The following is an 18,057-nucleotide window of genomic DNA, read 5'->3' as shown; positions in this document are numbered from 1 at the left end:
ACTATAATTAATTTGCTCTTTAAAATATTTTTTTAATATTTCTTTATATAATGAGTTTAACTATATATAGGTTTAGTCCATATTATTTAACAAGGGCAAGTTTGTCGGATGTAATTGGTGTGAACCTTAAACCTTTTGGTTTGAGGTTCGATTCCCCTCATTAGCAGGAGAAAGGCCATTTTGGGGGACTATAGTTGCTTTGACTTCACTGTAGTGCGTTTGACCCACGCTGACCAGTTGACCAGATGATATATCGCCATAAATCAACCTTCACACATGGAGCGTTGCCGAGGACCACAACTTGGTTTCTGTTCCCTCAAAAAATGATAATCATCTATATGCACAATATTCCAGTCTCACTGTTAAGTTTGCATCCCCATTTTCCCTATATGTATATATTTCCATTAGGTCCTATGCTCGATTTTCACTTTTCAATTTCCTGTCGTTGACAATCTTCCTTTGCAGGACGAATTTTATATGAAACATGCACAAAACCTGGAGGAAGTTAAGAATGTACTCAATGAAGTAGGAGAAGGTACATTTGAAGCATTGACTACCACTTCCATGATGAGATTGAAGCAATTCTACAAAGGCAGTATAGGATAGTTATAACTACGGATGATTTCAGAGACAATCTTTACGAGGTTGCACTTAGTTTCGGCTCTTGAGACAAGAAGGTTACTATGTGACTGCATGTGGCCATTTTCTTTTTCTTTTAATTATAGTTTAACCTTCTCTGATTATATATTGAATCATTTGCTTTTTGGGAAAGTTAATTTTCTTGGTAATGTATATGAATGAACTGACAGATGTCTTTAACAACTTCAAGGACAAGAAAGGGAAGTTTGAAGAAAAACTAGGTAAAGATGTCAGGGATTAATGGGTGTTGAAATCCGTGCAACGATTTATGATGAAAAATAATAGAAAAACGAGAAAGAAGAACACGCAGATTTAATGTGGTTTGACTAATTGCCTACATTCATGGGAATATGGAAGAGGATTTTCACTATGTATCAAATTAGGGTTACATAGAAGCGTATTTATATTAACCCTTAGGAATGATAATTCCAAAAATACGTTGAATCGTAGTGCGGAGGGCAACGCACAACAAAAAGAAGTACAAGCCTAAATGGAAAATGTTATCGCTCCACTTCGCTCCGGTATTTGCCCCTTTTTCTCCATATGTCTTTTCACTCAAATATGAGTCACATACTACAACAATGGGTTTGTATAGAGCTTCACAGCTAAGTGTGCACGGAGAAGATATACTCGAAGAAGCAAGAAACTTTAGTAACCAGCACCTTAATGCATGGAACACCCACAATGATCAGCATCAAGCTTGCATTGTTAGGTATTGTGGATGATTTTCGGGGAATTATATCTTCTGCTGCTACAATTCTTCATGTCTGGGATGATTTGGGAAGCACCAAGGTAATTCTCAATACTAGTCTTTGTTCCCTTGCACCACATGATCATTTCTTGTTTTAATAAGTCCAAAATAATTCTAGTGATTTCAATGACAAGGCTATCATTTTTGCTATCACGACAAACAATTATCCACATTATTTTTACTTTTTATTTTTATTTTGATACAACAAGTGCTCATCATGTTCACAACTATAATTATTGTACTTGTTACAAACAATGAGTCAGTGACACGCCAATTCACTTTATTGGTGGTGACTCTTCTAGCCAACCACTATAGGCGGGACCCAAAAAGGTTGTACATCTTTATAAATTGTGGCTGATATCTTTTGCACTTCTATGATTGCTACTCGCCAAATGTCAAATCATTAGGAGTTGTGCACTCTTTAAAAAATGTTATAAGCGTTTCATTAATCAAATCTCGACGAACTCCAAGACAAAGGGCCAGAGGCTTTTGTACCGACATACAGATTCCTATTGTGTGATCATTACGGTGCCACACGTTTAAGATTTATTTGAGGTAGAAAAAATATGTTTGATTATTAAAAATTATTTTTTATATTATTAAAAAATAAAAAATAAAGTATTTTAAAAAATCTTTTTTTTTGGACAATTGTGTTTTGGATCCACTTGAACTCAAAAATTAAGCTTTGATCCATATAAATTCATCATTTAAGCCCAAGACCTAGAGAAAGTGTGAAAATTGGAAAAAATGATATGAAATTTTTATATTTCCAGAAATGACATTTGCTCACTACGGAAAAAAAAAAAAAAAAAATTTAAATTTCATTCCTTTTGTAAACCTCAATAAAATTTAATATAATTTAGTGTTTTGAAAAAAAAATACACCATTTTAAAAAAAATAAAAATAAATTATTATTATTATTATTATTATTATTTAAAAATCAAACATTTTGGAAAATATATATATTTAAAATTGTGTATATAAAAATAACTAAAAATATGTCAAATATTTTTTTTTAAAATGATATATTTTTAGAATATATTTTTAAAAAAATTAGTTTTCTAAAAATAATAAATTTTCAGAATAATTATTTAAAAAATATTTAACACAAAAAGTTTGTCAAACATTGTGGTAGAAAATAGTTTTGAAGGGTATATTCATCTCTTCATATTTTATATCATTCACATCAAATATGCAACTTATATGGACCAAAACTTAATTTTTGAATCCAATTCGATACAAAACTAAATTGTGTTGTGACTGATATCTTTTGCAGTACTATGATTGCTACTCGCCAAATGTCAAATCATTAGCAGTTGTGCATTCTTTAAAAGTCGTTATAAGTGATTCATTAATCAAATCTCAACGAACTCCAAGACAAGGGGGTCGAAGCATTTTGTACCGACCTGCAAATTCCTGTTGTGTGATCCTTACGATGCCACACGTTTAAGATTTATTTGAGGTAGAAAAAATATGTTTGATTATTATTATTTTTTTATATTATTAAAAAATAGAAAATATAAAGTATTTCAAAAAACTATTTTTTTTTAATAAATTTTATTTTATTTTAAAAAAATTACTTTAGAACATAATTATATAAACATATAAAATAATTAAAAATAAAATATTAAATATTAAAAATGAGGTTTAAAATATATTTAAAAATATTAAAAATATTTAAAGTTTTCAAATAAACTTCTATTTTACAAAACATTATAAAACAATTTTTAAAAATGGTTTTTAAAAACAGTTATCAACCATGGTCTTAACTATCTATATTTCTACCCATTCCTTTAATTAGATCAAATTAAGTGAAAAAGAAAAAGAAAAAGAGGGAAAATAACAACATAATCCTTCAAATAAACCATGGATTTATGAATTTTGTATCGTTACATGCTATTCATCTTTTATGACCCATGATTTAAAGATGAATTTTTGAGATGTTTCATTTAGATGGTTGAAGCAGTCTTTGAACCTTCTTGTTTCAAGAGGCAAAGATATCTCCTTAACTGGCCTAGCAAAAACAAAATCATGGTTGATTAGTCAAGTAGTTAGCTATTTTTATTGAAAATTCCATTTGGAATTAGATTTCCACATTAATCATGGCTTCATTATAACCTAATATCAGTTTAGCATTATAAAAGAATTAAAAATAAAATATTAAATATTAAAATGAGTTTTAAAATATATTTTAAAATATTAAAATAAATTAAAAATATTTAAAGTTTTCAAATAAACTTCTGTTTTATAAAACATTAAAAAACAATTTTTAAAAACAGTTATCAACCATGGTCTTAATTGTCCATATTTTTATTCATTCCTTTAAATTAGATCAAATTAAGTGAAAAAACAAAAGAGAAAAAGAGGGAAAATAACAACATAATCCTTCAAATAAACCATGGATTTCTGAATTTTGTATATCTACATGCTATTCATCTTTTATAACCCATGATTTAAGGATGAATTTTTGAGATATTTCATCTAGATGGTTGAAGCAGTCTTTGAACCTTCTTGTTTCAAGAGGCAAAAATGTCTCCTTAACTGGACTAATGAAAACAAAATCATGGTTGATTAGTCAAGTAGTTAGCTGTTTTTATTGAAAATTCCATTTGGAATTAGATTCCCATATTAATCATGGCTTCATTATAACCTAATATCAATTTAGCATTACAAAATAATTAAAAATAAAATATTAAATATTAAAATGAGTTTTAAAATATATTTTAAAATATTAGGGATTGTCCCCGACGTCGTTTCATACAATATTATTGTTAATGCATTTTGTGAGATGGGGTCATTGGATTCAGCACTTTCGGTGCTTGATGAGATGGAGAAGGTTGGCTTGGAGCCTGATTTGATTACGTTTAATACCCTTCTCAACGCGTTTTATCAGAATGGTAGCTATGCTGATGGCGAGAAGATATGGGATTTAATGAAAAAGAATAATGTTGTTCCTAATGTTAGAAGTTACAATGCCAAGTTGCGAGGAGTGATTTCAGAGAATAGAATGTCAGAAGCAGTTGAATTAATTGATGAGATGAAAACCAGTGGGATCAAACCTGATGTGTTTACTCTCAATTCTTTGATGAAAGGCTTTTGCAATGCTGGAAACCTAGAGGAAGCTAAAAGGTGGTATAGTGAAATTGCGAGAAATGAGTTGCCTCCTGTTCGGGCTACTTACATGACGCTCATCCCATTTCTTGTTGAAAAGGGTGATTTTGAAATGGCTACTGAGCTGTGCAAGGAAGTCTGCAGCAGGCGCTGGCTTATTGAACCGGCTTTATTGCAGCAGGTGTTGGAGGGCTGGTTAAAGAGTCAAAAATTGAAGAAGCAACTGAGCTTGTGGAATTGGCAAAGTTGAAGAAGTTTCGCATTACACTGGAACTGCCTTCAGATAAATAGTATATTTTGTTGAATTTTTGCAGCGATTTAACAAAGCAGGCTCCCAGTATGGCTTATGATAGTTTCTGATTTTCCGATCTTATCAGTTGTAGTTTTTACTTCACTTTTATCCCGTGTAAGATAATAAATCTCTGATTCATAAACCAATTCCAACACTTCCGTATCCTTTTATTCTTTCTTTTAATATGGAAGCTGGCCTTAGCTACCATTGTATGAAGAAACGAAGAGACAATCCTGTACTGATACATTAAGCACATCAGTGGCTCTTATATTTTATTTTTTTGATTCTATACATATAGTACCTCCCTACAGGGGAAATGCTTCAAAGAGGAGGGACTTCATATGTTCCTCAAGGTGTGGAAGACTCTGATTGTCATCATAACTGTACATCAAAGGAACCATCCTTGCAATGTTAAGGGAACCCTCTGTAAAAGAAGTTGAAAATGGATGCTGAGAGAGGCATTCCTTGTTGAGGCGCTTCCATAAGTCTGAAATCATATAGGTCACATTTTGCCGTGCATTTTCCATGGAAGAGCCTTGGTGTTCCTTAATGTAGCACTCGATGTATGACCCGTCATGGCCGTCTTGATTCTCATCCTGTCAATGAATTCATGAATGTGTTAGTGTTGATTTAAAACTAAGTAGGCTAAGACACTATCAGAATTAAGGAATTAAAGACTTGAGACATGAATAACCTGGTTTTGCATTACCTTGGCGCTTCCCAGGTCGTCCCAAAGACGAAGAATGGCAGCTGTGGAAGATATGATGCTGGGGAAGTCATCCACAAGATCCACATTTCCCCTGGTTATGCCATGGCCCAAGAGAAAGAACAAGTGAACAAGCACCACATGTACCCCTGAACTGATGACCCCGTTTTTCAAGTACTCGTGGCCTTTGGCACATGCCCAGAGGAAAACCATTTGGCTTCTACTAGAAACGCATTGCATAAACTCACCCACTGTAGCAACAGAGAGAATCCGTTTAACATGTGGTGCTTGTAATTCTCGTGAAAATTCAATATCCATAGACAAATGAATGTACATACCGTCTTCCGTAGCGAGTCTACTGGGTTCCACCCATGCTCTTTGTAGACCTTGTTGCTGATTTCATTCGTGATGTCATCTAGAGTCTTGAAGCATATCTTCATGTAGTTTGGTAGCGTCTCGAAAGCAGCTATATCCCATCTGCATGCAAAAATTAACGGGTCAATTTAGTGGAACTTTGGTACGGTGATGAATGGATTAATTCCATTGTTGATGCCTACCTATTGACAGCTTCTGTAAAGAGAGTGAGCTCATCAAGCGTTCCATGAACATCAAAAATGTCATCGATTATATAGATCATAGAGATGGGTTTTGTGAGCTCAACCCTTTGCTCTGACAAGCTTGGATCGGGGAGTACTGCCATGGGCCACATGTGCCATTTCAGTGGTTGGTCTCTTGCAAACTTCAACTCCTCAGCCAAACCTAGGTCTTGCCACCATCTAATAATATGATGGGTATTTACGATTAGAAGAGTCTTAAGAATATATGAAACCAAAATACTTAACAGGTGAGTCAGTTTTCAAACTTACTTCGAAATTTGAAGTAATTCCTGCTGATGTATGGATTGAACCATATTGAAATCCGCTTTTGCAAGTTCTTGCAAGACAGTCGGCCATCCATTTGGCCCCTGGAAGTCCTTAAGGAAGCTTTTGGCCATGAACCTTGGCAAGCTCTTATGATGGGGATGCTCCAGTGTATGCCCAACAACTGTAGCTTCGTGGTGATCAAGATGTTCCAACCCTGCGTTAAGGAGTGTGCTGCTGAATCTTTGGGCTTCCTCGAGGATATCTTCTCCTTCTATACTCAGTTGTGAAGCTTCATATAAACCCAACAATCCCTTGATGTCTTTGCTGAGATTTTGTTTAAACTTCCCCTCCTTGTTCTTGAAGTTGTTAAACACATCTATTCATAAACAATAGCCAGTAAATTCCTATTTCAAAAACAATGTGACTCATAACAAATTTTGCTGAAGTCAAAAGAAATCCCACCTGCAGGCACATGGTAACCTTCTTGTCTCAATAGCCGAAAACGAAGAGCAACCTCGTAGAGATCCTGAATGCTCTCACCGTGAGTGCTGGCTTTCATATACTGTCTCTGTAGAACTGCTTCAATTTCCTCTTTGAAGTGGTAGTCAATGCCCAACCTTTGTATGGCATCAATCATCATCAAACCTTCCAGCGTATCCTCTCCAACTTTACTGAATACGTTTCTAACTTCATCCAATCTTTGTGCATGCTTGATGTAAAATTCATCCTGCAAGAGAAGCGTGTCAGCCGCGCGTAGTTATTCGATAGCTAAAATCTAGCAGAATAAGAATTAAAAGAAAATGAAAACGGAGACGCAAACTTAACAGTAAAGCTGAGATGTTGAGATTGATGATTATGCTTTCTTAAGGGCTTATAAACCAAGGTGTGGTCGTGGGCAATGCTCCATTTCTGAGCAGTAGGCACAAGCACGACATTGTTGAATTTGGACTGGCCTAGCTCAGTGAATTTGCTAGGACCAACTGGAGGAATGGAGCAAGCGTAAAAGGCAGGAGAGAATCCCATTGGGAGAGCGAGAAGGAAGAGTAACTTTAATTCAGAGGGATAGAACGAAGGATTGAAGTTTGTGTTGCTGATACAGCACAAGGGACCAAATTTATAGAATTTCATAAACGCGGTTTGTGTGCTTACATTCTACTGGATAAGTTTACCTTCCTAGGATGCATCTACTGACTAGTTTCGCAGAGGCCATGTTTTACACGTTCCAAAAAGTATCTCTTCTCGTGTCTCACGATAAAGCACACATGGGGAATTGCTGTCACTTCAAATATCTGGACGACAAGTCAAGGAGTTTGTGATTTTGTCGGATAGAACGTACAAATGTGGACCAATCTTCATGATACTTAGGTAAAATGAATTGGTTTATTAAAAAAATGTGATTATTATGGATTACAAAAAAGTGTTGGTGATTGTTGCAGAGGAAATGAAATAGAAGTTATCATAGAGCTAAGACAGTTATTGTATGATCTTGGTTTTTGCAACCCCAATAATATTTGGCAAAGATTTTTTTTTTTTAAGTTTCTAATAGTTTGATTTAGTATACAAAATAAGATTTATATATTTTAAAATTATTTAATTTTATAAGAGAAAAAATAAATGGAAAGAATTTAAAGCTAAATATAAAGAGAATTTATTAATTGGGTATATGTTTTTATTTTTCTATTTTTCTAATCAAACGTAAAGTATCCAAAGAAAAAAGAAGGTGACATAATTCAATATTTTTCGACGTAAATGGTTGACCAATCTTCTTTGTTGTCCAAGATGCTAAGTCTTCTATTTAACAACTCTAGTAAAAACAAAAAAAAAAGAGTCATTATGGTTATTGTAGTACTTCAGGTATCGTCCTCATGGACTACTTTATGGAAATTATCAATACTAGGATAAATGAATTGCTTTTGTTTGAATCTTAAAATAAAAAACAATATGTAAAGTAACTTTTATGAAGTGAAACTAAGTTAAAAAAACTAAATTAATAACAAAATGGATATTGATTTTTAATTCAATTCTAGAGTTTTACACAATCTAACTTAAGGTATAGAAAAAGAGACAACAAGGGTTTTTTAAGTAAAATGATCTTAGAGTTTTAAGGTCCTTGGCATTTCGTGACCAATTTGAGTTCTATAACTCAAATCTACATTTGAAACCTACTTTTTCTTTTTTTAAAAAAAATTCCTAAAATCATCAAATGGATGAGATTGATTATTGGTTTAAGGTTTAACTTTTTAACCCTTCCTACTCCTTATAGTTTTGTTTCGGGGTAAATAACGATAAAGAAGACCGTGATAACTAATGATCAAGAGTTACCAAGAATCATTAGTATCAGGTAATAACATACAATATCATTTCCTAAATTAACTCACAAGAATATGATAAAAATTTGATAAATTGTAATTCAACCAATAGTTAATCTCATTGTTACAATGGTTTATCCATTGTCTCTATAGGTTTCCTAACCTTTATGTTTTCATGCTTTAAGCTTTGAGTTGACTTTTTAGCCTTTCATGGGAATCAAAAGAAAGTAAAAACAATATATTCAATAAAAGAAAAGAAAACAAACCAAAGTTCTCGTCTTCTTACCCACAAAATTGTCGAACTCCTGGTAAACCCTAAAACTAAAAGAGTTTATATAATATCATCAATTACCTAACATGTGACACACTCTCATTGGCCATTAATTACAAAAAAAATGACTAAAAATAATAAAATGGTAATTTCTAGTCATATGAGGCCCACTTAGGGCTGATAAAGTGCCATAGATGCAATTTCCAAGGTAGAGGAGGTGAAATAGTGGGTGAATTTGAATTTGGAGTAATTTTGAATTGGATTTCAAATTCATAAGTTGGATTCTGAATTCATAAATTGAATTTCAAAATCATTTCAAAATGGTCATTTAACTTTACGCAATTGTCTTCAAATGACCATAACTTCTTCATTTCAATTCTGATTTGCACATTGTTTGAAGCATTGGACTCCTGACTTCCCAAAATTTGAAACAATATATAGTATGCATAAAATAGACATCAGAAAGTGCTCCAAATTTTTCCTCAAGTTCAAAGTACATGTTACCACCAGATTTTAAGTTCCAAACTTTCATGCAACTTGATGAATTTACTTCATGCCGCATAATCTATGTTCGCTTGCCTTCATTCTTACTCCATAATGGTTATTTCTCATTTTCCAAACTCATGATATCCTTGTCTTGCTTTTCTTCATGGTCCATGAGCTTTTGACTTGCTTATTTCCTCATTTAAAACTTTCTTGATATTCCAAAATCTAAAGTGATTCAACTTGTACCATTTTCTTCCCTTCAACTTGAGATAAATCTCCAAAATACAAGTTAAACTCATGGTTAGGGCTTTAGTATCAATTTAGGTCAAGTTAAGTGATTTGAGTGTCCTTTGGTGCACAAATCATATCGAATATGTGCTATTAATGCACATATTTTGGCTCCAATCAATGGTCCAATGCTTTCCTACCGTATGATAATTTTCTTGTCTCAATAGGCAAAATTGAAGTGAAACCTCATAATGATCCTCATCACAATCACCATGAATGCTAGATTTCATATACTGCTTCTTCAAAACTACTTCAATCTCCTATTTGAAGTGATAATCAATGCCTAGGTGTTGTATGACATCAATCATTAGCATGCCTTCCATTGCATTTTCTCTTAGTTCACTAAATATATGCTTAGCTCCCTTTAAATTGTGTGCATGTTCATTGTAAAACTCATACTGTAAAGTTAGGAAATTAGAAAGTTTGAAAATGCATGGCATTATAAGAACTATAAAAAATTGGAAAGCAGTAAGGCAAACTTAACAGTAAAATTGCCAAGTTTAGGTGGATGGCTATTTTTCTTTCAGAGGATAGAAACCAAAGTGTGATCTTGGGCAATACTCCATTTGTGAGTATTAGGCATAGATACAATTGTGGTGAAATTAGTCTTACCTATTTCTCAGAAGTTGTCTGGGTCAACTGTAGGAATGGAGCAAGCGTAAAAGCCTCTTGGAATGGAGATTTTGAGAGATAGAAAAGCAGGTAAATAAGAGATAAGAAAAGTAAAAGTGTAGCTCAATAGGGAGTTTGCGATGAAAGACAAAAAAAAAAAAACTTGGAATAGAGATTAGGAGAGGCAAAAAGGCAAGGAAATTATACCTAAGTCAGAAAGGGAACATTGAGAAAGTTCTTCATAGGTTCAATATGTAGAATGCCAAACCTGTTAGTACTCCATTAGCAGCTCATTTCAGACTTTCATCTACCTTATCTCCACAAGATGATGATGTTGACTATGTGTCACGAGTTCCATATTCTAGTGTAATGGGGTCTCTCATGTAGGTTATAGTTTGTTCACATCAAGATTTATCATATGTAGTCAGTAGATACATGACAAATCTTGATAAAGAACATTGGAAAGCAATTTAGTAGATTTTTAGATACTTGCGTGGCTCAATTGATGTTTGTTTGCATTTTAGGAAAACTAGAGATGGAGTCATTAGGTATGTCGATTCTGATTTTGTTGGTGACCTTGATAAAAAAAGATCTCTTATAAGGTATGTTTTTACTGTTGGTGGGTGTGTTATTCGTTGGAAAGCTAAAGACTACAATTGCTTTGTCTACTATTGAGGCCAAGTACATAGCTATTATAGAGGCTTGTAAGGAAGCTATTTAGTTGAAAAGACTAATTGGTGAACTTAGTGACAACTTGCAGATTACCATAGTTTTTTGTGATAGTAAACTATTTTCCTCACAAAAAATCAGATGTTTCATGAGATGACAAAACACATTGATATGAGGTATCATTTTGTGCGTGATATCATTGCTCATGGTGATATTGTTGTGGGCAAAGTTAGCACCCATGATAATTTTTGTTGATATGATGACCAAGACACTCCCTGTAGCCAAGTTTGAGCATTGCTTGGACTTGGTTAGTATTCAATGTTGAGTTGCCCTTTGGGGTTTGTGGAAGAGGTGAAGAGCTCTTGTTGAAGATTGGAGTTTATTTTTAATTCCTTACATTGGAATTCATGTCGAGGTGGAGATTGTTAGAGTTTGGTGACCTGGATTCTTTTTTGGTACAACCTAAAAAGTTTGCGGTGCGACATATGTAGTGAATAAAATTTATGGATTTTTTTTGGGGTATATGGTGGCAGTGAAGGGATTGGGCCGATAGAATTTAGGGTGTATATATACATATATGTGATGGTGTATAGGATTTAGGGTTATGTAGTAGCTTGTTGATTCTATCCCATTTTATACCAATTTTTTGACATAATGGATTTTCTTCTCCTCTTCTCATGGTTTTTCACTTAAATCTATGCTATTATTTTCTTGTTGCTTATTCTCGTGTTTCTATAATAATTAGTTTGGAGAAGGGAGGACTAAGGGTGAGGTCCTTAAGTTTATTCAGAATGGCAGTAAAAAAGACAATTACATTTTGTTTGATTTATCCTAATTCAAGAAATGAATTTTTCGAGAGTAATTAGATGAAATGAAACTTAAGCTAAAACCCTTGTTTAATGAGAGTTGATGTCACATGTTTGGTGATCAATATTTTGCACAAGATTTTACAAATTTCAATCCACTTCCTAGATGAGAAATTTTGTTCAAACATTCTGCTTAATTTGTAATTACTCAGCAAGTCCTGGCACTATGTTGAACAAAGGATTTCAAAACCAACAGCAAGCAGTGGGAAATATTCTTGTTTTTTTCTAATTTTTTTATTTATTAAAAAGGTTTGTTAAATCGGCAATTTTTTAGATAAACATTATAATTATATTTTTCTTGAAAAACAATATAGTACATGTTTGGGCATAGGGTAGTACATGCTTAAATAATATAATGTGTCTAATGAAATAAAATATTATTTTAATAAAAATTATTATGAGTAATAATATTTTAAACTGCGCTGCCTCGCGGGTCTACCGTCCGATCTGAGTCAGCATTGGCTCCTTTTACTTCAATACAACTCTGTTATACTCCCAACAGTTTTTTATCCCCTACCATTCTGCGGCCCAACGTTACACAGCAGTAATGTCGTCTCTGGCTCGTCGTCTCCGTGGCATCTTCACCTCACCTCTGCCGGCCACCACCAAAACTCCAGCTAAAACCATCAAGCGTTCGTCTTCCAATAACTCTAGACTTAAAGAAATGGTCGACAAGTTCAAGAAATCCTCAGACTCCAAGCGATTCCGATCCCGCTACGGGTACTACGAGAAAGCGGTCCTCACACTAGCCAAGGCCAAAAAATTCTCATTCATCGAAGACATCCTGGAACACCAAAAACAGTACAATGAGATCTCCACCAAAGTCTTCGCGGTCAGACTCATGACTCTATATGGGAAAGCGGGCATGTTTGAGCATGCCCACAAACTGTTCGATGAAATGCCAAAGCTGAACTGCGAACGCAGCGTCATGTCTTTCAATGCTCTTTTGTCAGCGTGCGTTAATTCGAAGAAGTTTGATAAGATTGATGGGTTTTTCCAAGAGTTACCGGGGAACTTAGGGATTGTCCCCGACGTCGTTTCATACAATATTATTGTTAATGCATTTTGTGAGATGGGTCATTGGATTCAGCACTTTCGGTGCTTGATGAGATGGAGAAGGTTGGCTTGGAGCCTGATTTGATTATCGTAGATACTACGGAATAAGGGATTCGGACTAATCAATATGTGGAATAAGATCTGGTTTGAAAATGTGCATGCAATACCACTTAAGTAATAATATTTTTTTTGATAGGTATTAAAAAATACACTTTGATATTATAGCTAGAATCTAATTGAAAACAATCAAGTGATTAGTTTTTTTACCAATATTCATGACTAGTGTTAGCGTAAACAGAATCATTAGCACCGAGGTAAAAAAGTCTAATATTAAGTCAAAAAGAAATGCAACTTAATTTGCGATGCACCAACATTAATTTTGGTTGAGAGAACATGTGAATGAATCTTAGAATGATTTTTCTTATCATGAATTAATTGGGTCTCCGTCATAGATCATATGTGCCACACAATTCCCTGTCACTATCTCAAGTAATTCCAACATCGATCATCACCATCAGAAATGAAAATTCACATGGGCCGCTATTAGCCCCTACACTGATAGCTTCTCTATTCATGGACCCCCATATTTCTTGACATAGACTTGCAGAGACTAGATAACAACTTGAAGCCACTAAATAGTTTGCTTTTGGTTGTTTCTGGGAGGGTGAAACAAATATAAAGATTTTCTGAAAGAACTGTGCAAGATGTAGCACCAAAATATATATTTCACTGAATGATTGATCATGCTTAAATTTTATACATTTATTCTATCATTTCAGCTACTGAGAGATTAAATTTTTTTCCAAAGTATTACATATGTGTGCCTTGGAATTGAGGCTGATGTTGGATCTAAAGAAACTAAACAAACCAGTTTTCACATGCATAGTGAATTTATTTTTATTAACTCATCATTTGATCAAGGGGCATATGCTTGAATTCGAGTTCATCATGCAAGGATTCAAATTCCTTTTTATATGTGTATTTCCAGAACCCTACTAAGCTTGTCATTTGGCATGATCATATGAGCCTGCTTTAGATCAAATGCCTAAGAAAAGTCCTTTGTCCCCTAGAGGTGACGGACAGGTCAACACAGAATAGTATGGCTTCACGTTGTTAGAGTACATGATATACAATGTGGGTTTAAGTCTTATAAGTTTAAGCTTTTAAAAAGATTTGATAGTTTAATATCATATCAGAGTTTTGTTTGGTGGCTAGTAGAACTTTTCTCCCACTCAAGATCAACTCCTTAACCCCAATTGGTTCTGATTGCTTAGCACTATATGAACATGTCATGCGATAAGGGATGACTCAAACTTGGGCTAGAAAGGGCCACGTCGAAGTACTTCAAAATAACATGTTTTCATGATTTTGGGGAGCATTTCAAGTTTTTATCACATGGCTGCAATTATGATTTCGTGACGGAAAAGAAAACGTTGAATAGCACGTGTACATCCAAGTGGACCAGATGCATGCAGTAGTTTGGAATCATTTGCAAAAGGAATCCAAACCAAAGGATTTTCTTGTCTAAAGAACTTGCTTAGGCAGTGGAGACGGAAATGACTTGCAGGTAAATTTATTCAATAAGATTGCACTGAGGCCATGAGTATCTCCAATGGGATGCAAAAGAGGATGCTGTTCTTGTAGGAAGAGTGCAAATTTCACTACATCAAAGCGTATCTCCAATAGGCTGAGGCAAAAATTTCACTCATTTATTTTTTGAGCGTTTCTGTATGGTAGATTCTCAAGGAGCAAGGACTTCATATGCTTCTTGAGGCCAGGAAGGCACTGTTGGTCATCATAACTATACATCAAAGGGACCATTCTTGCAATATTGAGGGAGCCTTTTGTAAAAGAAGTTGAAAATGGATTTGGAGAGAGGCATTCCTTGTTGAGGCGCTTCCACATATCTGAAATCATATGGGTGTCCAACATGGCTACAAGTTTGTCCATGTGCATTAACAATAAAGTATAAATTGTTTGGTGACGCTCTTCTCTTAACCACGCATTGAACGCCTCTGCAATGTTAGTTTTCATTATATCCCATCGCTTTTTAAGAAACTTTGACATTGCCCAATGTTCGGGATTGTTTTCCGCAACCCATTTTGTTAGGTTCTCATTGAAGCGCACAAGTTTTTCAAATGCCTCATTGTAGTCTATTTCCAACCTAGCATACGCAATGCTGTCCAAAAGTAGCAAGCATCTTCTTTCCTTTCTTTCCTCGAATGTTTTGCTTATTGAAGAAGCTAGAAAAGTTTTCCTTAACATGGCGATAACAATATGCATGATTTCCTGTCCCAAACAACTCCGAAACACTACGCAAGATTCCCTGATGTCTATCTGATATAATAACAACTTCTTTACCATCTAATACCCCCTTTAATTTATCCAAAAACCAATACCAGTCCTCATAATTTTCTGAACTTACCACACCAAGGGCTAGCGGGAACATTCCATCATCTGCATCATATGCAATGGCAGACAAAAGAGCTCCCTTATATGGACCGCTTAGGTGGCAAGAATCAATAGCCAATACAGGTCGACACCCCATGATGAACCCTTGAATTGAAAATGCATGGGCAATGAACAATTGCATGAAATGACCTTCTTGGGAAGTGTACTCCGCAATTGTGCCCGGGTTTATTTCTCTTAGCCTATGGCATAACCAAGGGAGAAACGTGTAAGAGTCGCGTGGTACTCCATATATGCGCTCTTTTGCCTTCTCTTTAAGGTGCCATGCTTGGTTATATGTCAATTGAACCCCATGATCACGTTCAAAATCCTTACAAATTTGACGGGGAAGATAGTCTGGAGTGGTTCTAAACACATCTTCAACAACAACCGCACCTCTCTTTGAAGAAACCTTCACCTTAGATGAACACTCATCCTGAGCTATATGATTATGATTCACTTGGTAAGTATGAACTCGCAAGATGACATTTCCCTCGATAGCGTGAGCTGTTATCTTCCAAGGACAACCATCAACCGAACACTTGACAGACATATGCGTAGGGGAATTTTTCTTGTACTTGTATTCAAACCTCCCACCTAATGACATCTGGTAAATTGCATTGCGAAACTCCTCGGCATTTTTAAATGTATGTCCCGACCCTAATATTGCCTCACGAAAACGAATCGATTCCAAAGGGATGTACTCAGTATCTGCACAACGCGACGCAAAACCTCTTGATAGCATCATAGTTTGAGGAATTGGATCGCATGATGCATTAGAGGACGGGAACGTGATAGGTGGATCTCTGCATTGACATATATTAACATAATTAGACTACGTGATGCGTAAAATTGATATTCACAACATTTTAAATAAACATTGATGTTAAAGTCCATTACCGAAATGCCAACTGTGAATTCGAGATATTTGCTTCAATGGCTTCCACAGAGGGTAAGTCTACTAGGTATACATTTGCAAAGTCATCACTGTGGGAAACCACGTTATCCAAATCATCCTCATCTTCTAAATCTTGGATGACTCTGGGATTGAACTTCAGCGTGTAGTGCATCTTCATCACGTCAAGGGAAATGTCGAATTTCTCTATGATTTTTTTGGTGAATTCTTCAAATGCCATTCCTTTATATATGTGAATACCTTTGCTTCTTCCACCTAAGTATTCCCATTGCCCATCATTTTTTGGACAAGTTTGCCACCCACGAAAATGTAACAATATATCCTATTACTTGCGTCCATTAACCTATACAAACATAGCACAAATATCATATTATAGACCAAACAATTATGCGTCTTATAGAAAATGGCCTTCATATTTTCTCTCATCTGCCCTTTTGCTTTGAACTTCACACTATTACTAGTCGCCATGTCCAGATTATCATGCATCATTTATGCATATACTTTTCCAAATGTTACTTCACTTATTCTATTTTTAACTGGTTGGTCGACTCTTTCTCTGTTTTTTGCAGATTGCTATGACCCTCTAGATCCCAATAGGAACATCACAATTACTTTTCAGACTTATAAATGGACAGATCATGCCAATGTCATTAGTGTTTTGGCTCATACTTAATAGACAACTTCAAATTTAACTTAATTTCAATTTGGTTCAATTGTATGCTGAAAATAATATTGAGTTGCATGCGTTTGATATTTAGCAATTGTGAATAGTAAACATGGAAAGAGGTATTTGGCCACTACAATGATTGTTGGAAACCATTCTGGATTTCAAGGACAAATCCCTTAATTGGTTTCTTATGTATTGACTCCCTTAATTTTGGATTTCAAATTAGAATTAAGGCTCGTTAAACTGCCTTTGAACTGATCTGTTTCTTTATTTCGCATTTATATTCATGTTAGCTACAGATTTCATGAAGTTCGAAATGATAATCTATCTACACATACTAGGTATCCCACAATATCTCATACTATAGGGTTCAAAGAACTTGGGTTTTTTTCGAAAATAGGTAACAGGCGAACTAGCATACTAAACTAGACTGCCACACGAGGAAGTAAATATAATGCTCAATGATATAATTTGAACGAAAGGACGAAAAATATGTTTGCAACAAGAAAATCTATTTGCATTTACTTATCATATATTAGAATAAAATTGCACCTATAAAACTAACTTTTCAATTCAATATGCAATGCTAAACCAAACAAAAATAAGTGAACCAAGTAAAATGCAAGGAAAATCAAAATATTTTTTTATGTCGTCTTCATCATCACAATTATCATGAATGGCAATCGAGGGTTCTCATATTGATGGAGAAACAAGTGAATCATGGTGAGATCACAGTTTAATAAAAAGAAGTGATTTTTCCATGTCAAGGCTATCAATCATATAAATCGAACACAAACATAATCATCTAAACAAAAACTTTTTTGATACCACAACATGCAGATGCAATTAGCCCATGAGGATCCTCACTATTTCAAACTGTAAGCCATGTCTTAAAAACGCCATAACCCACGCCATGTCTTAGAGCCACTTACGGGGTTTAAGCTTTAAGCTTACAAAAAAATACTACTTTACCTGATGGTCAGAGAAGCTCCCTCCTCAATGCTCAGCACGGGACGACACCCACGGTGGGGATTAATGGCACACTGAAATCGCCAGATAAATTAGGGCAATGTATTTGGGCTGAAATGAAATGGTCGGGATAGCCGA

General features: G+C 34.7%; 3 protein-coding genes and 1 pseudogene across 3 annotated transcripts; 2 read left to right on the top strand and 2 right to left on the bottom strand.

The window, feature by feature from the left end:
• The first annotated feature begins 4,178 nt into the window (after window positions 1–4,178).
• On the top strand, window positions 4,179–4,751 carry LOC117928525 (pentatricopeptide repeat-containing protein At3g13160, mitochondrial-like). The gene has a single exon (XM_034848402.1). It carries the CDS (start codon window positions 4,179–4,181, stop codon window positions 4,749–4,751), a length of 573 nt encoding a protein of 190 aa, XP_034704293.1.
• A 254-nt stretch (window positions 4,752–5,005) lies between these two features.
• Window positions 5,006–7,490, bottom strand: LOC117927695 (annotated as a pseudogene).
• Window positions 7,491–12,410: 4,920 nt separating this feature from the next.
• LOC117928524 (pentatricopeptide repeat-containing protein At1g55890, mitochondrial-like) lies at window positions 12,411–13,004 on the top strand. The gene has a single exon (XM_034848401.1). It carries the CDS (start codon window positions 12,411–12,413, stop codon window positions 13,002–13,004), a length of 594 nt encoding a protein of 197 aa, XP_034704292.1.
• Window positions 13,005–15,083: 2,079 nt separating this feature from the next.
• Window positions 15,084–16,503, bottom strand: LOC117928523. The gene is made up of 2 exons (XM_034848400.1): window positions 16,268–16,503; window positions 15,084–16,173 (listed from the first exon to the last, which is right to left on the bottom strand). The coding sequence occupies exons 1-2, from the start codon at window positions 16,501–16,503 to the stop codon at window positions 15,084–15,086; spliced, it is 1,326 nt and encodes a 441-aa protein (XP_034704291.1).
• Between the last annotated feature and the right edge of the window lie 1,554 nt (window positions 16,504–18,057).

Source organism: Vitis riparia, chromosome 13, assembly GCF_004353265.1.
Source record: "Vitis riparia cultivar Riparia Gloire de Montpellier isolate 1030 chromosome 13, EGFV_Vit.rip_1.0, whole genome shotgun sequence".
NCBI lineage: Eukaryota > Viridiplantae > Streptophyta > Magnoliopsida > Vitales > Vitaceae > Vitis > Vitis riparia.
Note: the sequence above shows the minus strand (reverse complement) of the source record. Positions and strands in the feature narration are given on the sequence as shown.

Coding starts and splice junctions, on each gene's coding strand:
- LOC117928525 (XM_034848402.1), top strand. CDS start 4,179: ATGGGGTCATTGGATTCAGCACTTTCGGTGCTTGATGAGATGGAGAAG.
- LOC117928523 (XM_034848400.1), bottom strand. CDS start 16,503: ATGGCATTTGAAGAATTCACCAAAAAAATCATAGAGAAATTCGACATT. Junction 16,174..16,267: donor AATTCACAGTTGGCATTTCG/GTAATGGACTTT, acceptor ATGTCAATGCAG/AGATCCACCTATCACGTTCC.
- LOC117928524 (XM_034848401.1), top strand. CDS start 12,411: ATGTCGTCTCTGGCTCGTCGTCTCCGTGGCATCTTCACCTCACCTCTG.